Below are 23,407 nucleotides of genomic sequence, written 5' to 3'. Positions count from 1 at the left end.
GTACTTCCGTCACGTTTTATAAGGGTTTAAGGTACCCACGTGTTTCCACCAGAGGTAGCTTCACCTAGTTGCGCTAAGGTGTTGTATTAACATATCCTTTCTATTGTATCCTTAATACCCAGTCTGTAATAGCAGAGTTTGGGAAACTCTGATCTGATAGAATAAGGAAACTGAAAGCCATTACATGAGGAACCTTTTAGGCCCTATGTTAGTGACATCCGTGTGGATATATAATAAAGTGTAATATATTAGTATACAGGGGCTGATTCACCAGAGGACACAATGACGATAGTTACGTATATAGAGCGAATGTTTGCCATCACACCTGCGTATAAGTCACACTACGCATACACAGCGATCACATTGTGATTACGGACGCACAGAGGAATACATCACATAGGGAGTGGCAGGGTGACAGCGTTTGGGGGAGGTAATGGGGGTGGACAGAAAACTGCAGGCGTGTGTGTCCGTGTGATCGCCATGTCATGGGCGTGTGATCGCCGTCTCATGGGCGTGTGTCCGTGTGATCGCCATCTCATGGGCATGTATAAATTACCCATAGCGATGGCAGCTGCAGCATGAGACCTCTGAGTGTCAGGAGAGCTGCAGTGTTTGCGGCTGATCAGACCTGATGTAAATGCTGTGTGACTGCTTAATGTGCCGACCATGGTACCGATGATTACACAGGAGGGCGACACTGGACAATGAGAAGGCAGCAGTGGGCGTGGTTATGGTGGCTGTGCCTCGGCATTAGCATATATTAGTACCTGCGATCTGTAAGAGACTGCAGCTGTAATTGCTTCTTTTGCTGGAATCAGGCCCATAGTGTGATAATGCAAATGTCATTTACCCTTCATCCAGCAGGGACAGCATTCTAGGATAACCTTGTATTTATGCTTGTTCTGAAAATTTTCAATAAAATTACAGTACTGAAAATATCGCTGAAGTTTCAATATATTTCTAGACGCTCATACACATTGTTTTTCTCCTGTGTGATATCTCTGATGACTTAAAAGAGCTGATTTCTTTGAAAAACATTCCCCACACTCAGAGCATGGAAATGGTTTCTCACCTGTGTGACATCTCTGATGTGTAACAAGATATGATTTAACTGTAAAACATTTCCCACATTCAAAGCATGGAAATGGTTTCTCACCTGTGTGACTTCTCTGATGTGTAACAAGATCAGATTTTGATTTAAAACATTTAACACACTCAGAACATGGAAATGGTTTCTCACCTGTGTGACTTCTCTGATGTGTAAGAAGAGTTGATTTGTGTGTAAAACATTTACCACACTCAGGACATGAAAATGGTCTCTCACCTGTGTGAGTTCTCTGATGTGTAACTAGATCTGATTTCTGTGTAAAACATTTTCCACAATCGGAACATGAAAATGGTTTCTCACCTGTGTGATATCTCTGATGTTTAACAAGATATGATTTCTCTGTGAAACATTTTCTACATTCGGAGCATGAAAATGGTTTCTCACCTGTGTGATATCTCTGATGTTTAACAAGATCTGATTTCTCTGTGAAACATTTTCTACATTCGGAGCATGAAAATGGTTTCTCACCTGTGTGAATTCTCTGATGTGTAACAAGATGTGATTTGCGTGTAAAACATTTCCCACACTTAGAACATGGAAATGGTTTCTCACCTGTGTGACTTCTCTGATGTACAACTAGATCTGATTTCAGTGTAAAACATTTCACACACTCAGAACATGGAAATTGTTTCTCACCTGTGTGACTTCGCAGATGTTTAACAAGAGCTGATTTGTGTGTAAAACAATTCCCACATTCAGAACATGAAAATGGTTTCTCACCTTTGTGACGTCTCTGATGTGGAACAAGATCTGATTTCTGTGTAAAACATTTTCCACAATCGGAACATGGAAATGGCCTCTCACCTGTGTGACTTCTCTCATGTACAACAAGTGCTCCCTGCCGTAGAAAACATTTCCCACACTCAGAACATGAATATGGTCTCTCACCTGTGTGAATCTTTGTATGACTAGTAAGAGAACCTCTCACTGTAAAACATTTCCCACACTCAGAACATGGAAATGGCCTCTCACCTGTGTGACTTCTCTCATGTACAGCAAGTGCTCCCTGCCGTAGAAAACATTTCCCACACTCAGAACATGAATATGGTCTCTCACCTGTGTGAATCTTTATATGTCTAGTAAGATATTTTTTCAGTGTAAAACTTTTCCCACACTCAGAACACAGAAAAGGCCTCTCAGCTGCGTGTACTCTCTTCTGATGTTTAGAAAGACTGATCTGCTTGGTAAAACTTTTCCCACACTCAGGACATGACAATGGGTTATCACCTGTGTTATCTGAGCGGTGTGTAATACTACTGGGAGTATCAGGGGAATATTCCTCATGGTTAGAGAGATCAGATGGAATATCTGTACTGTGAGATGCTGGATGTATACTGGGGATAATAGGGTTTTCTCCTGTAGAGTCCTGTGAGAAGTTATTATCGTCTAAGTCACAATCTGGAGATAATATGAGACGTCTCCCCGAGTTATTCCTGCGGTTGGGTCCATCTGCTGGGAACAGAATAATTATATGGGAATTAGCCTCCATGCAGAACTATACCATACTGTGTAACTATAATAAGACGTGCCCAGCTGTACCCCAATATCCCAATACTGTGTAACTATAATAAGACGTGCCCGGCTGTACCCCAACATCTCCAAACAGTCAGTGACCGTGATTGTGGGAGGTCCCAGAGCAATTCAATTCAGCGCGGTGTTAAGTCAGAGAAAGCCAGTTCTCACGACTTACCCTGGCTATTTAGTTGTGAGAACCGACATTCTCTGACTAAAGTGCTGGCTGTGAGGCTGTTAGTGCTGCGCTAAGCCGTGAAACAGCCGTGCGGCCGGAGCTTTCATCAGATTTCTCCAGGCACCCTCAGAAACATCGCACTATACTGAATGGCGGCCAATGACTTCATCATGTATTTGGTGAGTTTTATCATGAGGAGATTTAGGGTGTAGCAATAACACTGGCCGGGAAGTAATAAAAAAGACAAAGGGGGAGATGAACCAAACCTTACAGAAGGTTTGTGGAGAAGTTGCCCTTAGCAACCAACCAGCTTTTGTCATTTTACTGACTGTACTTTAAATGATAGCTAGAAGCTGATTGGCTGCTGTGGGCAATTTCTACTCTCTATCTCTAAGGCTTGATACATTTCCCCCAGATTCTCTCTCTTATGACATGTTGTGTATGATGGGTGCAACATCTGGGCATAAACCTGAGATTTCCTGCACTGAATTCAGATACCTTTCCTATATGCTACACTGTAATGGTTGTCACACAGAGCTAAAAACAGTCACTACTAACAGAATGCAAAGCGCTCTATACATTATCTCACACACAGGTCATACTAGCTGCATCCTGCCGTGTCATCACACTCTCCATCTCAGTATGTGTAACAGAGTGCAGGCATGGTCTATACATTATATCACACACAGGTCATACTAGCTGTATCCTGCTGTGTCCTCACACTCTCCATATCTCCATCTCAGTATGTGTAACAGAGCGCAGGCATGGTCTATACATTATATCACACACAGGACATACTAGCTGCACCCTGCTGTGTCCTCACACTCTCCATATCTCCATCTCAGTATGTGTAACAGAGTGCAGGCATGGTCTATACATTATATCACACACAGGTCATACTAGCTGTATCCTGCTGTGTCCTCACACTCTCCATATCTCCATCTCAGTATGTGTAACAGAGTGCAGGCATGGTCTATACATTATATCACACACAGGTCATACTAGTTGCATCCTGCAGTGATTTCCATTTCAGTATGTGAGATACACTAGAGAGTGTGGGGAGGAGACAGGTCAGATCTCCAGGCTGGTAACACACAGTGACATGATGTGAGGGGGAGAGAAGGAGTAAAATAGGGGCTGATGGCTCCCGACTCCCCAACTGGGCAGATACATTTACCCCATTAGTTTGTACTGACAGAGGAGGGTGTATAATAATAGGATACATAGAATAATAAACTGTTGTAGTGACTGAGCAAGGAGAATATGTGACTTTCTCTGTAAAAAATGTTTATTACTCACCTGTGCTGATATCTGTAGGAATTTTCTCCTCCTTACACTGCTGATCACCCCTCACATACGTCTCTTCTTCTCCCTCTATATCTTCAGCCTTCATATCAGTCACATACGTCTCTTCTTCTCTCTCTGTATCATCTGCATTCATATCAGTCACATATGTCTCTACTTCTCTCTCTGTATCATCTGCCTTCATATCAGTCACATACGTCTCTTCTTCTCCCTCTATATCTTCTGCCTTCACATCAGTCACATACGTCTCTTCTTCTCCCTCTATATCTTCTGCCTTCATATCAGTCACATACGTCTCCTCTTCTCCCTCTATATCTTCTGCCTTCATATCAGTCACATACGTCTCTTCTTCTCCCTCTATATCTTCTGCCTTCATATCAGTCACATACGTCTCTTCTTCTCCCTCTATATTTTCTAGTTTATTAGTCTGAACTGCACCCTAATCAGAAAATGAGAGACATGGTAAGTACTTACCTTTGTTATCTCTCTTTCTACAAAGTCCATAGGGTCCACAGGGAGACCTTGGGGTATAGGTGATGATGGAGTCATCCGGGCACCAAGCAGTTAAATTTTTCTCACAAGATGCACTGGGTCTCCCTCCAATACCCTGCCCCCGGGCCAGAGGCACCTCAGTTTTGTAGCAAGCCAAAGGCCGGAGGATAAAAGAGAGAGAAGTCTGGAACACTCAGGAATCACATTCTCACACAGCAGACGGAAAACTGGTGACCAGAGCGAAGTCCATCTCCAGCACAGGTGTGTCAGGGTGGGTGCCCTGTGTACTTCGTAGAAAGAGAGATAACAAAAGCTAAGTTCTTACCATATCTCTCATTTTCTACTTCAGGGTCCCATAGGCTCCACAGGGAAACCTTGGGGATGTCCAAAAGCAGTCCCTTTAATGTTGGGCACACTCCTGTGCAGAGAGGAGAATCCGCCGCCCAATGGAAGCATCCTGAGAGGCAAAAAGGTATCAAATGCATAATACCTCAGAAAGGTCTGGACAGAAGACCACATGGCCGCCTTACAAAGCTGAACAGCAGAGGCGCCACGGTGAGCTGCCCACGAAGGACCCACAAACTGATTAGAATGAGCAGTGACAGAGGGCGGCACTGGAATGCCCTCATGAGTGTAAGCTTCAGAGATCGTCAAGCAAAGCCATTTAGCCAAAGTTTGTTTATTGGCTGGCCATCCCTTCTTGTGGAATCCATAGAGGACAAACAAGGAGTCAGGCTTCCGAAGGGAACTGGTACGTCCACATAAATCCTGAGGGCACGTACCACATCCAATGAGGCCTCACCTGCCGTGAGGTCTGGAGAATTAAAGCCCGGTACAATAATTTCCTCATTTATGTGGAAACTAGAAACCACCTTAGGAAGAAACCCAGGGCGAATCCGAAGCACCGTCCTGTCCTGGTGAAAGACTAGAAATGGGGAACGGCAAGAGAGAGCCCCCAAGTCTGACACTCTTCTGACAGAAGCAATAGTAAGAAGAAAAACAATCTTAGCTGTAAGCCATTTGAGGTCCACTGAGTCCAGGGGTTCAAATGAAGAGCCCTAAGGACAACAGCCAAATCCCAAGGTGCCACAGGAGGGACAAAGGGAGGCTAAATGTGAAGGACACCCTGTAGTAAAGTGCGGATATCAGGAAGAGGCGCAATCCTTCACTGGAACCAAACTGACAGAGCAGAGACATGCACCTTCAGTGAGGCAAGGCGGAGACATAGTTCCAAACCTGCCTGCAGGAAAGCCAAAACTCTGTATATCTGAAACACCAGGGAATCGTAACCCTTGGGACGACACCATTGAAAGTAGGTGTGCCACACCCTGTGGTAAATCCTGTCAGAAGCTGGTTTCCATGCTCTGAGTATGGTGTTAACCACAGAGCAGGAAAATCCCTTGGACCTTAGGAGGGATGTTTCAAGAGCCACGCCATCTAAGACAGACGACTCAGGTCCGGGTAAAGGCAAGGACCTTGGGACAACAGGTCCGGACGTTGAGGTAACAGCAACAGAATGTTTATGGAGAGACTGAAGATCCGAGTACCAGTGATGTCTGGGCCACGCTGAAGCCACCAGCAGAACAGTGGCTCCTTCTTGTTTGAACTTCCGAAGTACTCGAAGAAGGGAGATTGTAGGAACCAGGTATGCAAACTGGAAGGTCCACTTGACTGACAGAGCGTCTACCAAGAGAGCCTTGGCGTCTCTTGTCCTGGACTCGTACAGAGGCAGTTTGCAATTTTGGTGGGCTGCCATTACCACTATAATCTTGGTAAACACGCGAGGTGCAGTAGAAAAGCCAAACGGCAGAGCCCGAAACTGGAAATGTTGCTGCATTACAACAAACCTGAGAAAACGTTGGGGAGCCGAAGTAATTGGAATATGCAGGTATGGATCCTGAATAACCAGTGACACCATAAAATCCCCAGGTTCCTGTGGCTGGAGGCCGGCCTCACGTGGGGAATGGCGGCCGCGGCACTGAAGGGGTTAACCCCTGTGCTGCGGCGCCATTTTCTAAGGTAACAATGGACGCTTGGCTCCACATTTAATTGTATTATCGGCGCTAGGTGCCATCTTTTAAATGTTACCGGCGCTAGGTGCCGAGTGGTTAACGTTAGCGGCAACGTTTTAACCCCCCGGCGTACTGCACCGGGGGTTGGGTTTTATGTTGGTGCCGCAGCCCCGGAGCATCTCCGATGGCTGCGACAGGAGGACCCGACGCTGGGGACCGGGAGCCTGGCTCCCGGCGCCCCAGCTCCACAGAACGGAGCAGATAGCCGCTCTGCGTGCCGGCGTCCCAGCTCCACAGGGACGCCGCTGGTCCCTCCGTGCCGGCTGCTTAGTGCGGCCAGGCAGCGGAGGGCAGGGCAGGATGCTGACCGCTGAGGACTGGGAGCAGAGCTCCTGGCGCCCAGGGCAGCAGGGAGCCACTGCAGCCGGGATACGATCATCACGGACTGCAGGGCAAAGTGGCTCAAGGGGAGGGGACAGGGCTAGCCGGCTCCCCCAGGTGGTGCTGATCGCTGGGGACCAGGAGCGATGCTCCCGGCACCCCAGCTGTACAACGCAGTGGGGCTGGCAGTTAACCCTCGGTGCATGGCACCGAGGGGAGAACCGCCATAGCCGCACTCTGGGGGTCGGGGGCACTAGCTCCCAATACCCCAGTGCAGGAGGAGAGGCCACACACGGGGAGACCGGAGAAGCCGGCTCCCAGTGCATCGTGACTGGCCAAAATAGGGCGCACAGGGGGACCGGGCTAGCCGGCTCCCTGTGCAGTGTTAGAGGGTGCACTGGGGACCGGGAGCCTAGCTCCCGAGGGCCCCAGCAGCATGGCCAAGTGGCTGCACGCTGGGGGACAGGGAGAGCCAGCTCCCCGGACCCCCAGCGCTGTGAGCATGATACAGCAGAGAGCCCCAGCAGTCCAGGACTGCAGGGCTAAGGGAGCCCAGCGCTGAGCGTTGGGCAGTGTAATAAATAAATATAAATGCAGTTGAAATGATTTGTGCAGCACTGAGCCAGGACAGCAGGTCCTGGGCTACAGTGCTGCAGTGTGTAACAGCCTGATGCAGGGCACAGGCTTTGGTGTATGTGTAAAAACATGAAATGTATATGTTTAATGTATAATGTAAGAAAAGTGCACTTACCTGTGGTCTGTGGAGGTCCAGGGGGATCCGGAGCTCTCTGTGGGCTGCTGGGTCCCCAGGCCTCTTCCCTAGGGGAATAAAATGTTCTCCTATGCAGCCTCATGTCTGGAAGTGGTATGAGGGGGTGCATAGGAAGCTGGCTAATGCAGCCAGCTAAGTGGGTTTAGGGAGCTTCAAATCGCTTCCCCTTCCATGGTCAGGAAACCGTGCCCGGGGACCCTGCTTGCCCACCTCTGGAGCTCAGATTCGGGCAAGAGTAGCAAGCTTGGTCCCTTAGCAGATTCCTGGAAGTCCATTTTCGGCGGGAAATCCTTATCTTCCCAGGCTATGTCCAGACGGAGCGGAGCCGTGGGCGTTGCCCAGCTCAGAGGTTGAGCCCAGGCACAGGGGAGTCACCACTCCCCCTTGCCATAAGGGACATTGTTAAACATGCCTGTGGCTAGCACATGCACAGGTCATGCACTTATGATGATTGGTTGGAAACCACAGGGCGAGCGTACCCCCTGTGGTAATGTGTATTAGAGTGGCATAAAAGAAGGGCTTGTGCCTAGTAATAGTGTACAACCCTGTAACTTCTGTGTGGAGGAGACCTGCTGTATGATTCCTGTATGCTGATATTCCCCTTCAATCTGAAGGGAGGGTCTTTTTTAAGACTTTGAGCAATAAACACCTTGCCTGACTTCAATTGTGCCTCAATCCTGCAACCAACAGAATTGCGCAAAACGCTATTCCGTTCTCCTGCTGTTCTGGGTAAGAGCTCCGTGTCTCCAAGTTCAAGCTCTCTGCCAAGCTACCGTGCAGACCTGGTCCATTGCGAGGGATCAGGTGGGAACAGCTGACACCAAACAGGAGGTGTGTCCGCAGTTAGTCAAACGCATACGCAGCAGAAGCGGTTCCAGGTTCCGAGGCAGGAGCCTGACTGTACGTAAAAAGCGGTTCCAAACGCCGATGGTAGAGTTTGGTGGTGGCAGCATCGTTAAACGCCAACGGCACAGTGGGCGGAGTTAGTGACAGGCGGTCACTGACGGTGAGTGGGAGTCCAAAAGCGCTAACCGGTGACCAGGGACGGCCTAGGCGAAAGGCGTCCGGTCACAGTTCCATAGCCAGTATTATTGAGCGTAGGGTTTCCATCCTCAACCGAGGTACCGTGAGGAATTTGTTCAGGGACTTGAGATTGAGGATAGGCCGGTGGGATCCGTTCGGTTGTAAATTGGAATAACCCGTTCCACCTCTGGGATAACGGGACCAGTACAATGACAACTGCCTGAAGCAAGGATTGTACTGCCTTCTGAATTTCTAAGGTCTTGTCCTTGTTTGACAGAAGGCCTGTGCAGAAGAACTGATGGGGAGGTCTTCTGCGGAAGGAGAGGGCGTATCCGTGAGAGACCACTTCTCTTACCCAGGTGTCTGTGATGGTCCAACACCAGTATTGGGTGAACTGAAGAAGTCGGCCTCCCAGCCCTGGGATCCCCCAAGGGGAGGCCCGTCCAGTCAGGCTGAGGGTTTGTCATCAGGCTTGGCAGTCTTCTTGGTGACTGACGGCCTAGGAAAGGAGTCAGTTTTAGGCTTACCTGGGGCCAGATAGGTCCAAAAGGACGAGGTCCAAGACCCAAAGGGAGCAGGGACAGAAGGCAGAGAAGCAGACTTAGCTGCTGCCGACGTATCCACAATCTTGCCTTAAAGTTATAAGGTAAAACACTTTAAGCCTTTCTTGGAGTCTGCATCCACTCTCCAAGAGCAAAGTCACAGGGAGCGGCAAGCTGCAATTGCCGCATTGGAAATCCTGGCAATCAAGAGGCTGACAACCAAAGCAGCCTCGTTAATATATGTAGCTGAATCTCGGAGGTTGCCCACCAGATTCACTTGCTCGCTGGACAAGGACCGTTCAAGGGAGTTTGCCCAGCACTCCATAACTCCAGCTACCCAGTACATAGCCATGGCCGGTCTGCACACTGCTCCTGAAAGAGAATATATGGATTTCAAACAAACCTCCACCTTCCTATCCATAGTATCCTTTAGGGACGACATGGATGGTATACGTAGAGTCACACTTTTAACCAAGCTCGTTACATGAGAATCCACTGCTGGGAAAGTTTCCCATTTAGTAAAATAGTCCTCAGCAAAAGGATAAGCATAAGCCAGGCGTCTTTACGGCTGGTAACGCTTACCAGGTGATTTCCATACCACTTCCAGGTGGTCTACCAGCTGATCAGATAAAGGAAATATGGCAGCGGTCACCTTTATGTCCTTGAAATAGGAATGTCTGGACTTGGGGGCCTGAGGTTCGTCCTCCTCTATGACAAAGGCTGCACGGAAAGCTCGTATCAGACCTGGAATATACATTTTTGACTCCATCTCTCGTGCAGAGGGCGCTGAGTCAGGTTCATCTGGAAGCTCTCCATCATCAGACATCATGTCATCGTCATCATACTGAGTAGACAGATGACGGCATCCCCCTGCAGCATATCCGTAAGATTCTGCACCGTAGTGGAAAATGTATTCACCCAGGGAGGCTCAGACACAACCTGTATGGGTGCAGCCAGCTGAAGCAGGCTCTGGGAGGGCACAATCTGCTGCTGTGGGAACCCCAGCGGGGGAAACACAGGAGGGATTGCCAAACGTCCCGCAATGGGCGTTAGTGCTTGAGCAAAGCACACCCAGGGAGGCTCCTGTGAGGTGGCTGAGACAGTAGAGGGACCTGGAGGAGCCTAACACCTCAAACATAACCCCTCAAGTACCATGTCTCCCACAGCTAATCCTGCAGCACACTTTTTACATGACGGCAGGTCAGAAGCCAAACTTGGCACGTTATCCTCACTACCAGACATGGTGTAGATAGCTTGTACACTGTAGGTGACCCACCGTACAGAAAAATAAACTGAGGTTCAATATGCTCCCTGACAACACTTGTAAGGAGTCAGTGAGAAAAAGCACAGGGAAAATAAAATGGTTGACAGAAGGAAAGAAAAAATACAGACTGCGCTAGCATAAAGTCACATACAATGCAGAATAAACAACACCTCCACAAATGGCACTACTATTCAACTACACAGACTCAGTGTCTGGTAGGCTATAGTGCTACATAAGCTGACCACTTGGAGGAGAGTTATGTAGGAGGACCCGAGCTCCGCACTGCCTGCGAGATCTGCGACTGAGCCAGGAGAAAATGGCCACCAGAGACTTCTGAGGGGGCGGATCCGGAGGAGAGCCACCTCAGCCCAGCCAGACCACAGAAGAAAGGCGCGCTGTGCAGCGGGGAGGAGCCGGCTGTTCAACAGGGATGGCTGCCCCCCCTGGCCGGCGATTAACCACGGGGACGCTGGATTCACGCCCTGACATAAAAAGCGTGTCACTGGTGATCTAGTGGAAGCGCAGGTCTCAGTGCCTGGCTCCACCCACCGTCATCCCCAGGGAGTCCCCCTAGCCCTAGGGAAAAAGACTGCTGCTCAGCAGGTCACCACTCTCAGTGACCCACCGCTTACCTGCTCCCAGTAGCGACCGGGCGCAGTCCAGGGATCCTCACGGGGTCCCTGCTAGCCAAGACCCCGGAGGCCCGCTGAAACCCCCAAATAGTACTGGCACCGGCAGGGTGACGGAACGGCATCTTCATTAAAAATAAAAAACTCTTCAGTGTACAGCCCTGGAAACAGAGGTGCAACCAACAAAATAGAGGTGCCTTGGCCCGGGGGCGGGGTATAGGAGGGAGACCCAGTGCACCCTGGGAGAAAAATTTAACTGCGTGGTGCCCAGATGACTCCATCATCACCTATACCCCAAGGCCTCCCTGTGGAGCCTATGGACCCTGAAGTTGATTTTCTTTTTTTTTTTATGTTCGATTTCATTGACAATAAAAAGTAGAATATCAATGTATTAGACACACACAGAGTCTCTACAGATCATATAGTGACATTGACTTTGGTATATTGGTGAGACCCTAAATCCGATCTACCTGATGCCCCTGTGGGATCCTGTGATTCTCCTCTGTACAATTATGTGAATACAGAGGATGGGGGCATCTCTCTGGGGTATTCTTGTTACTGGATCCATCTGTAGGAGACACACAGTGACTGAGTACATTGTATATATGTGATTATCAGGTAATGTGTGTATATAGGTGGCCCCCATACATGCTCTCCCCTATACAATAAATCACATTATCCTCTTACCCAGTGATGTAAGGGGCTGGTGATTCTCCATCATCACGTCCTTGTACAGACCCCTGTGTTCCTCTATATACTCCACCTCCTGCATGGAGACATAGACAGTGACATCCTGACACCTTATAGGAACCTGACACACACAATGATACAGTCATCACCCAGACACATCCCCTGGTGTTACTGTATAATGTCCCATTCCCAGCAGTCACCTCTCCAGTCATCACCCAGACACATCCCCTGGTGTTACTGTATAATGTCCCATTCCCAGCAGTCACCTCTCCAGTCATCACCCAGACACATCCCCTGGTGTTACTGTATAATGTCCCATTCCCAGCAGTCACCTCTCCAGTCATCACCCAGACACATCCCCTGGTGTTACTGTATAATGTCCCATTCCCAGCAGTCACCTCTCCAGTCATCACCCAGACACATCCCCTGGTGTTACTGTATAATGTCCCATTCCCAGCAGTCACCCAGACACATCCCCTGGTGTTACTGTATAATGTCCCATTCCCAGCAGTCACCTCTCCAGTCATCACCCAGACACATCCCCTGGTGTTACTGTATAATGTCCCATTCCCAGCAGTCACCTCTCCAGTCATCACCCAGACACATCCCCTGGTGTTACTGTATAATGTCTGTGGCTGGAGGCAGGCCACACGGGGTTAATGGCTGCCACAGCAGTGAAGGGGTTAGCTCCCGTGCTGTGCCGTCATTTTTAAAAGGACAGCGTAAAAGCACACTGCACATGGTTTATAATAAACTGTATTAAAGTATATATGTATTTCTGTAATGCACTGCAGCTGATCTGCAATGCATTAGTGCATGAAGCAACGTATATTTAATAGGCTATGCACTATATGGTTTACATGTATATTTTGTAGAGAAAATGCACTTCTTGAATATATGTCTGTATAAGACATGACCAGCCTCTGTGTCTGCAGATACTAGATGCTGATTGTCATTCCCTTAGCAGGAGGTCTGATGAATAGGGTGACTGGAAGTTCTCTGTGTGAAGGTGTGAATGGTGTCATATAGCCAAACACTACATGTACAGAACTTCCTTTGAAAAGACAATCTGTTTTTAAGAACCTTTTGGATGTCACTGAATAGTGTTAAGGTTGGAAATGAAAAACTGATTGATAATTCCATTTGGAAGGATGAATGTCATTTACCATTTCCTGTGAAATGTTATATCAACATTTTAGGAGACAGTATAATGTATGATAAATCAGTTGTGTTTAAAGTTTAGGTGGCTGGGCTGGTCCCTTAGCAGATTCCTGGAAGTATGGTTTTTTGTAGGAAAACCTCCCCCGGCCCTAGACGAGCTGACTCCTGGGTGGTGACCAAAACACCAGGTAGTCTCAGGCTCAGGGGAGTGACCACTCCCTACTGTCCATAGGGGACAATGTTAAATGTGCATGTGGCTAGCACATGCACAGGTCATGCACTTAAGGTGATTGGTTGGAAACCACAGGGCAGACTTACCCCCTGTGGAAGTGTGTGTTAGAATGACATAAAAAGAGGGACTGTGAGCCCTGTATGTGTACAACCCTGTAACTTCTGTGTGGAGAAGACCTGCTGATAAGATTCCTGTACGTGGTACATCTTTGAAAATCCTTTGTGGAGAATTGCTGTTTGATTTCTGTGTGATATTCCCCTTCAGACGGAAGGGAAGGTCTTCTTTAAGACATTGAGCAAATAAACACCGTTTGCCTTTACCAATTGACTCAATCCTGCGACCAACAGAATTGCGCAAAAACGCTATTCCGTTCTCCTGCTGTTCTGGGTAAGAGCTCCGTGTCTCCAAGTTCAAGCTCTCTGCCAAGCTACCGTGCAGACCTGGTCCATTGCGAGGGATTAGGTGGGAACAGCCGACACCAAACAGGAGGTGTGTCCGCAGTTAGTCAAACGCATACGCAGCAGAAGCGGTTCCAGGTGCCGACGTAGGAGCCTGAGTGTACCTAATAAGCGGTTCCAAACGCCGATGGTAGAGTTTGGTGGTGGCAGCATCGTTAACCGCCCACGGCACAGTGGGTGGAGTCAGTGACAGGCGGTCACTGACGGTGAGTGGGAGTCCAAAAGCGCTAACCCGTGACCAGTGACGGCCTAGGCGAAAGGCATCCGGTCACAATGTCACATTCCCAGCAGTTACCTCTCCAGTCATCACCCAGACACATCCCCTGGTGTTACTGTATAATGTCCCATTCCCAGCAGTCACCTCTCCAGTCATCACCCAGACACATCCCCTGGTGTTACTGTATAATGTCCCATTCCCAGCAGTCACCTCTCCAGTCATCACCCAGATACATCCCCTGGTGATACTGTATAATGTCCCATTCCCAGCAGTCACCTCTCCAGTCATCACCGAGACACATCCCCTGGTGTTACTGTATAATGTCCCATTCCCAGCAGTCACCTCTCCAGTCATCACCCAGACACATCACCTGGTGTTACTGTATAATGTCCCATTCCCAGCAGTCACCTCTCCAGTCATCACACAGACACATCCCCTGGTGATACTGTATAATGTCCCATTCCCAGCAGTCACCTCTCCAGTCATCACCCAGACACATTCCCTGGTGTTACTGTATAATGTCCCATTCCCAGCAGTCACCTCTCCAGTCATCACCCAGACACATCCCCTGGTGTTACTGTATAATGTCCCATTCCCAGCAGTCACCTCTCCAGTCATCACCCAGACACATCCCCTGGTGTTACTGTATAATGTCCCATTCCCAGCAGTCACCTCTCCAGTCAGACCCAGACACATCCCCTGGTGATACTGTATAATGTCCCATTCCCAGCAGTCACCTCTCCAGTCATCACCCAGACACATCCCCTGGTGTTACCGTATAATGTCCCATTCCCAGCAGTCACCTCTCCAGTCATCACCCAGACACATCCCCTGTTGTTACTGTATAATGTTCCATTCCCAGCAGTTACCTCTCCAGCCAGCAGTTGAATGATCTTGTTGGTGAGAGCCAGGATCTTCTGGTCATTGTGTCTCTCATGTATCAGTGAGTGAGGTGGAGGCACCGTGATGGGGCTCTGGGTCCTGCTCAGTCCTCCTGACACATGAGGATGGCTGCTGGGTGTCTCACACTCACTGGATGTCTTCTTCACTACTGTGTAATCCTGTGAATTGGAGAAATATCACTATCACTCCAAGATCCCTTCACCTAACCAGTCATATCCCTGTATTATTACTATAGATATAAGTGATGTCACTGTGACACTCCCAGATCCCCTCACCTCCCCAGTCATGTCCCTGTATTATTACTATATATATAAGTGACGTCACTGTGACACTCCCAGATCCCCTCCCCAGTCACGGCCCTGTATTATTACTATAGGGATAAGTGATGTCACTGTGAGACTCCCAGATCTCCTCACCTCCCCAGTCATGTCCCTGTATTATTACTATAGATATAAGTGACGTCACTGTGACACTCCCAGATCCCCTCCCCAGTCACGGCCCTGTATTATTACTATAGGGATAAGTGATGTCACTGTGACACTCCCAGATCCCCTCACCTCCCCAGTCATGTCCCTGTATTATTACTATAGATATAAGTGATGTCACTGTGACACTCCCAGATCCCCTCCCCTCCCCAGTCATGTCCCTGTATTATTACTATAGATATAAGTGAAGTCACTTTGACACTCTCAGACCCCCTCACCTCCCCAGTCATGTCCCTGTATTATTACTATAGATATAAGTGAAGTCACTTTGACACTCTCAGACCCCCTCACCTCCCCAGTCCTATGACTCCCGTCCTTGTCCGTCCTCAGTGAATCAGTGAGAATACAAAATGTGTAATTTAAGACTCTGGAACCACACAGCTGGACAGTCTAGGAATAAATATAATAGACATCACAGAGAACACATGTAACACAGTCAGACATGTTACACTGAGTGACCAGTAAGTCTCTCCTTTCCCCCCAGCCATAGAGCCCTGGTCAGTGTCTGTCAGAGGTTCCTGTGACCCAGCCCCATAAGGCTCCTCAGAGGCCATCACACAACGCTGTACTGTATAAGGGTACACCAATGCTCCTCTCCTGGCCGGGGGTCTTATTCCTCCCAGACACATATTTGGTGCAATTTGCTCCACGTGAATCTGTTACAGACACATGAATTAGGGATTTGGGAATTTTTTACTTTTGTTTTACATTTATTCCAGAAACTGAGATAATCTGTGACTATACTGAGGTCATACAGATAACAGGGGTGTGAGGGGAGAGTACACAGGGGTGCAGATATGGGGAGAGGGGAAGTAACGTAGGAATACAGAGCGCACAACAGGGGGTATTACAGCTGTACAGAGGTGGCAGTAACACAGTGGAGGGGGAAAGGAACAGAAGAGGTTAATAACACAGGGATAGGACAGCAGGCAGCCCAGGGGACACACAAAGGGTTACACAATACAGAATCCCATCAGTCACTCTGCACAAATGATGAAATGACAAATGACCGCACCTCAGATGTATGTTACATGTGTGACCAGCCTGCCGGCCGTGTGTGTGCAGCGTAGGGTGGGGTGAGACATGTCCTGGGGGATAATCAGTGACACTCTGAGGATCTGGGGACTGTCACAGCCACTGGCTGTCTCTGAGAGAGTCTCTATTGCTCAGGATAACAAGACGCCCTCAGCTCAGGGAGTGCAGCCCTTTGTTACATGGCCTGTCTGTGTCCTTCTCACACATCTTTCCCCTGATCCTGTTATGTATCATCTGGTATATACTGTACATACGTGTTATAGCTAATATGTGTCATTCCCCAACCACTCATTACTGTTATTATTACTCTGCAGCTGCTGCTATTACAGGACACCACAGCCTGCTCCCCCTGTATAGGAGGACACCACAGGCTGCTCCCCCTGTATAGTACATCACAGGCCACTCCTCCTGTTCAATAGGACACCACAGGCCACTCCCCCTGTATAGTAGGACACCACAGGCTGCTCCCCCTGTATAGTAGGACACCCCAGGCCTCTTCCCCTGTATACTAGGACACCCCAGGTCTCTCCCCCTATATACTAGAACACCCCAGGCAGCTCACCCTGTATAGTAGGACACCCCAGGCCTCTTCCCCTGTATACTAGGACACCCCAGGTCTCTCCCCCTATATACTAGAACACCCCAGGCAGCTCACCCTGTATAGTAGGACACCCAAGGCCGATGCCAGTGTATAGTAGGTCACCCCATGTTGCTCCACTGTATAGTAGGACACCACACCCCGCTCCCCCTGTATAGTAGGACATCCCAGGCCGCACCCTCTGTATAGGACACCGCAGGCCGCTCCCCTGTATACTAGGACACTGCAGGCCGCTTCCCTTTATAGTAAAACACAACATGCTGCTCCTCCTGTATAGTAGGACACCACAGGCTGCTCCCGCTGTATAGGATACCACATGCCTCTCCCCCTGTATATTAGGACACCACATGCTGCTCCTCCTGTACAGTAGGACACCACAGGCTGCTCCCCCTGTATAGAATGATATCACATGCCGCTCCACCAGTGTATTAGGACATCACATTCTGCACCTCCTGTATATTAGGACACCACAGGCTGCTCCTCCTTTACAGTAGAACACCATTACCTGCTTCTGCCGGACAAAGAGACGTCGCCTTATTCGCAGCCAAAACTTGACGGAAGCTGCAGCAATGGATGAGTTCCATTTCCCGTGTGTGGAACGCACATCCCGGAAGTAGGGTGAAACGCACATCCCGGAAGTAGGGTGAAACGCACATCCCGGAAGTAGGGTGAAACGCACATCCAGGAAGTAGGGTGTGATTGGCTGGGTATTGGCTCGTTCTCTCTGACGTCATCAAGCAGTTTCAGACCATGTGATCAGACCATGTGACTGTTCACACACAGAGTTCTGCAGGCTGCATTGGGAAAGAATAAGGTTGGAGACGGTGCTGGGGGCATGAGGGGCATGAGGGCAGTGTGAGGGGGAAGATATCTGGTGGGCATGTACGAGAGCTTTATAGCATTCATAGGTTAGGCTGGGCTATGTGTCCATAAAGTTTTTTGCACGCCCCCTCTGCCCACCCCCCATGTCTCACATGCCCTCCACCAGCCATTGCCCCCACCATGTCTCCTCCCCGCCAGCCTCTCCTGTCATTGGGTGCAGGGCTGTCCTGGATCCCACGATGGTGACGGAGATGAGAGATTATTACTATTGTGTTACCATTACTGCCTACAGCTGCCATTACTTCCCCCTTATTGGTGTGACGCAGAGCCGCACACGATGGTGACGGAGATGAGATTATTACTATTGTGTTACCATTACTGCCTATAGCTGCCATTACTTCCCCCTTATTGGTGTGACGCAGAGCCGCACACGATGGTGACGGAGATGAGATTATTACTATTGTGTTACCATTACTGCCTATAGCTGCCATTACTTCCCCCTTATTGGTGTGACGCAGAGCCGCACACGATGGTGACGGAGATGAGATTATTACTATTGTGTTACCATTACTGCCTATAGCTGCCATTACTTCCCCCTTATTGGTGTGACGCAGAGCCGCACACGATGGTGACGGAGATGAGAGGTTATTACTATTGTGTTACCATTACTGCCTATAGCTGCCATTACTTCCCCCTTATTGGTGTGACGCAGAGCCGCACACGATGGTGACGGAGATGAGAGGTTATTACTATTGTGTTACCATTACTGCCTATAGCTGCCATTACTTCCCCCTTATTGGTGTGACGCAGAGCCGCACACGATGGTGACGGAGATGAGAGGTTATTACTATTGTGTTACCATTACTGCCTACAGCTGCCATTACTTCCCCCTTATTGGTGTGACGCAGAGCCGCACACGATGGTGACGGAGATGAGATTATTACTATTGTGTTACCATTACTGCCTATAGCTGCCATTACTTCCCCCTTATTGGTGTGACGCAGAGCCGCACACGATGGTGACGGAGATGAGATTATTACTATTGTGTTACCATTACTGCCTATAGCTGCCATTACTTCCCCCTTATTGGTGTGACGCAGAGCCGCACACGATGGTGACGGAGATGAGATTATTACTATTGTGTTACCATTACTGCCTATAGCTGCCATTACTTCCCCCTTATTGGTGTGACGCAGAGCCGCACACGATGGTGACGGAGATGAGAGGTTATTACTATTGTGTTACCATTACTGCCTATAGCTGCCATTACTTCCCCCTTATTGGTGTGACGCAGAGCCGCACACGATGGTGACGGAGATGAGAGGTTATTACTATTGTGTTACCATTACTGCCTATAGCTGCCATTACTTCCCCCTTATTGGTGTGACGCAGAGCCGCACACGATGGTGACGGAGATGAGATTATTACTGTAGTGTTACCATTACTGCCTATAGCTGCCATTACTTCCCCCTTATTGGTGTGACGCAGAGCCGCACACAATGGTGACGGAGATGAGATTATTACTATTGTGTTACCATTACTGCCTATAGCTGTCATTACTTCCCCCTTATTGGTGTGACGCAGAGCCGCACACGATGGTGACGGAGATGAGATTATTACTATTGTGTTACCATTACTGCCTATAGCTGCCATTACTTCCCCCTTATTGGTGTGACGCAGAGCCGCACACGATGGTGACGGAGATGAGATTATTACTATTGTGTTACCATTACTGCCTATAGCTGCCATTACTTCCCCCTTATTGGTGTGACGCAGAGCCGCACACGATGGTGACGGAGATGAGAGGTTATTACTATTGTGTTACCATTACTGCCTATAGCTGCCATTACTTCCCCCTTATTGGTGTGACGCAGAGCCGCACACGATGGTGACGGAGATGAGAGGTTATTACTATTGTGTTACCATTACTGCCTATAGCTGCCATTACTTCCCCCTTATTGGTGTGACGCAGAGCCGCACACGATGGTGACGGAGATGAGATTATTACTGTAGTGTTACCATTACTGCCTATAGCTGCCATTACTTCCCCCTTATTGGTGTGACGCAGAGCTGCACACGATGGTGACGGAGATGAGATTATTGCTATTGTGTTACCATTACTGCCTATAGCTGCCATTATTTCCTCCTTATGGGTGTGATGCAGAGCCGCACACGATGGTGACGGAGATGAGATTATTACTGTAGTGTTACCATTACTGCCTATAGCTGCCATTACTTCCCCCTTATTGGTGTGACGCAGAGCCGCACACGATGGTGACGGAGATGAGATTATTACTATAGTGTTACCATTACTGCCTATAGCTGCCATTACTTCCCCCTTATTGGTGTGACGCAGAGCCGTACACGATGGTGACGGAGATGAGAGATTATTACTATTGTGTTACCATTACTGCCTATAGCTGCCATTACTTCCCCCTTATTGGTGTGACGCAGAGCCGCACACGATGGTGAAGGAGATGAGAGATTATTACTATTGTGTTACCATTACTGCCTATAGCTGCCATTACTTCCCCCTTATTGGTGTGACGCAGAGCCGCACACGATGGTGAAGGAGATGAGAGATTATTACTATTGTGTTACCATTACTGCCTATAGCTGCCATTACTTCCCCCTTATTGGTGTGACACAGAGCCGCACACGATGGTGACGGAGATGAGAGATTATTACTATTGTGTTACCATTACTGCCTATAGCTGCCATTACTTCCCCCTTATTGGTGTGACGCAGAGCCGCACACGATGGTGACGGAGATGAGATTATTACTATTGTGTTACCATTACTGCCTATAGCTGCCATTACTTCCCCCTTATTGGTGTGACGCAGAGCCGTACACGATGGTGAAGGAGATGAGATTATTACTATTGTGTTACCATTACTGCCTATAGCTGCCATTACTTCCTCCTTATTGGTGTGACGCAGAGCCGCACACGATGGTGACGGAGATGAGATTATTACTATTGTGTTACCATTACTGCCTATAGCTGCCATTACTTCCCCCTTATTGGTGTGACGCAGAGCCGCACACGATGGTGAAGGAGATGAGAGATTATTACTATTGTGTTACCATTACTGCCTATAGCTGCCATTACTTCCCCCTTATTGGTGTGACGCAGAGCCGCACACGATGGTGACGGAGATGAGAGATTATTACTATTGTGTTACCATTACTGCCTATAGCTGCCATTACTTCCCCCTTATTGGTGTGACGCAGAGCCGCACACGATGGTGAAGGAGATGAGAGATTATTACTATTGTGTTACCATTACTGCCTATAGCTGCCATTACTTCCTCCTTATTGGTGTGACGCAGAGCCGCACACGATGGTGAAGGAGATGAGAGATTATTACTATTGTGTTACCATTACTGCCTATAGCTGTCATTACTTCCCCCTTTTTGGTGTGACGCAGAGCCGCACACGATGGTGAAGGAGATGAGAGATTATTACTATTGTGTTACCATTACTGCCTATAGCTGCCATTACTTCCCCCTTATTGGTGTGACGCAGAGCCGCACACGATGGTGACGGAGATGAGAGGTTATTACTATTGTGTTACCATTACTGCCTATAGCTGCCATTACTTCCCCCTTATCGGTGTGACGCAGAGCCGCACACGATGGTGACGGAGATGAGATTATTACTGTAGTGTTACCATTACTGCCTATAGCTGCCATTACTTCCCCCTTATTGGTGTGACGCAGAGCCGCACACGATGGTGACGGAGATGAGATTATTACTATTGTGTTACCATTACTGCCTATAGCTGCCATTACTTCCCCCTTATTGGTGTGACGCAGAGCCGCACACGATGGTGACGGAGATGAGATTATTACTATTGTGTAATCATTACTGCCTATAGCTGCCATTACTTCCTCCTTATTGGTGTGACGCAGAGCCGTACACGATGGTGACGGAGATGAGATTATTACTATTGTGTAATCATTACTGCCTATAGCTGCCATTACTTCCCCCTTATTGGTGTGACGCAGAGCCGCACACGATGGTGACGGAGATGAGATTATTACTATTGTGTTACCATTACTGACTATAGCTGCCATTACTTCCCCCTTATTGGTGTGATGCAGAGCCGCACACGATGGTGACGGAGATGAGATTATTACTATAGTGTTACCATTACTGCCTATAGCTGTCATTACTTCCCCCTTATTGGTGTGACGCAGAGCCGCACACGATGGTGACGGAGATGAGATTATTACTATAGTGTTACCATTACTGCCTATAGCTGCCATTACTTCCCCCTTATTAGTGTGACGCAGAGCCGCACACGATGGTGACGGAGATGAGATTATTACTATAGTGTTACCATTACTGCCTATAGCTGCCATTACTTCCCCCTTATTGGTGTGACGCAGAGCCGCACACGATGGTGACGGAGATGAGAGATTATTACTATAGTGTTACCATTACTGCCTATAGCTGCCATTACTTCCCCCTTATTGGTGTGACGCAGAGCCGCACACGATGGTGACGGAGATGAGATTATTACTATAGTGTTACCATTACTGCCTATAGCTGCCATTACTTCCTCCTTATTGGTGTGACGCAGAGCCGCACACGATGGTGACGGAGATGAGATTATTACTATAGTGTTACCATTACTGCCTATAGCTGCCATTACTTCCCCCTTATTGGTGTGACGCAGAGCCGCACACGATGGTGACGGAGATGAGAGATTATTACTATTGTGTTACCATTACTGCCTATAGCTGCCATTACTTCCCCCTTATTGGTGTGACGCAGAGCCGCACACGATGGTGATGGAGATGAGAGATTATTACTATTGTGTTACCATTACTGCCTATAGCTGTCATTACTTCCCCCTTATTGGTGTGACGCAGAGCCGCACACGATGGTGACGGAGATGAGATTATTACTATAGTGTTACCATTACTGCCTATAGCTGCCATTACTTCCCCCTTATTGGTGTGACGCAGAGCCGCACACGATGGTGACGGAGATGAGATTATTACTATTGTGTTACCATTACTGCCTATAGCTGCCATTACTTCCCCCTTATTGGTGTGACGCAGAGCCGCACACGATGGTGACGGAGATGAGATTATTACTATAGTGTTACCATTACTGCCTATAGCTGCCATTACTTCCCCCTTATTGGTGTGACGCAGAGCCGCACACGATGGTGACGGAGATGAGAGGTTATTACTATTGTGTTACCATTACTGCCTATAGCTGCCATTACTTCCCCCTTATTGGTGTGACGCAGAGCCGCACACGATGGTGAAGGAGATGAGATTATTACTGTAGTGTTACCATTACTGCCTATAGCTGCCATTACTTCCTCCTTATTGGTGTGACGCAGAGCCGCACACGATGGTGACGGAGATTAGAGATTATTACTATTGTGTTACCATTACTGCCTATAGCTGCCATTACTTCCCCCTTATTGGTGTGACGCAGAGCCGCACACGATGGTGACGGAGATGAGATTATTACTATTGTGTTACCATTACTGCCTATAGCTGCCATTACTTCCCCCTTATTGGTGTGACGCAGAGCCGCACACGATGATGACGGAGATGAGAGATTA

The 23,407-nt window shown here is 48.5% G+C and overlaps 2 protein-coding genes across 5 annotated transcripts in view; one reads left to right on the top strand and one right to left on the bottom strand.

Annotated features, from left to right (window-relative positions):
- LOC148517284 (uncharacterized) overlaps positions 1-23,407 on the top strand; it is a 99,259-nt gene that overhangs the window by 53,444 nt on the left and 22,408 nt on the right. The gene's annotated exons all lie outside the window — the stretch shown is intronic.
- LOC148517285 (uncharacterized) lies at positions 921-17,573 on the bottom strand. Of its 4 annotated transcripts, XM_088478869.1 has the most exons (7): positions 17,503-17,541; positions 15,656-15,754; positions 14,846-15,037; positions 11,906-11,984; positions 11,689-11,786; positions 4,098-4,542; positions 921-2,560 (listed from the first exon to the last, which is right to left on the bottom strand). In XM_088478869.1, exons 4-7 carry the CDS (start codon positions 11,937-11,939, stop codon positions 969-971), a joined length of 2,169 nt encoding a protein of 722 aa, XP_088334995.1. In that variant the 5' UTR covers positions 11,940-11,984; positions 14,846-15,037; positions 15,656-15,754; positions 17,503-17,541; the 3' UTR covers positions 921-968. The 4 variants fall into 4 exon arrangements, with proteins under 4 accessions (XP_088334995.1, XP_088334994.1, XP_088334997.1 ...); XM_088478868.1 differs by lacking the exon at positions 15,656-15,754 and having other exon boundaries at positions 17,503-17,573; XM_088478871.1 differs by lacking the exon at positions 15,656-15,754 and having other exon boundaries at positions 921-2,557; positions 17,503-17,573.

The sequence above is a fragment of the Taudactylus pleione genome, unplaced genomic scaffold, assembly GCF_031769625.1.
Source record: "Taudactylus pleione unplaced genomic scaffold, aTauple2 ptg000224l, whole genome shotgun sequence".
NCBI lineage: Eukaryota > Metazoa > Chordata > Amphibia > Anura > Myobatrachidae > Taudactylus > Taudactylus pleione.
This window is presented reverse-complemented; position numbering and strand designations above follow the sequence as displayed.

What these genes read in the sequence shown, in the direction of transcription:
- LOC148517285 (XM_088478868.1), bottom strand. Translation starts at nt 11,939, where the DNA reads ATGATGGAGAATCACCAGCCCCTTACATCACTGG. An exon ending in CCAGCCCCTTACATCACTGG is followed by an intron (nt 11,787 to 11,905) that starts GTAAGAGGATAA and finishes TGTCTCCTACAG; the next exon opens with ATGGATCCAGTAACAAGAAT. An exon ending in TCCTACAGATATCAGCACAG is followed by an intron (nt 2,561 to 4,097) that starts GTGAGTAATAAA and finishes TTCTGTTCCCAG; the next exon opens with CAGATGGACCCAACCGCAGG.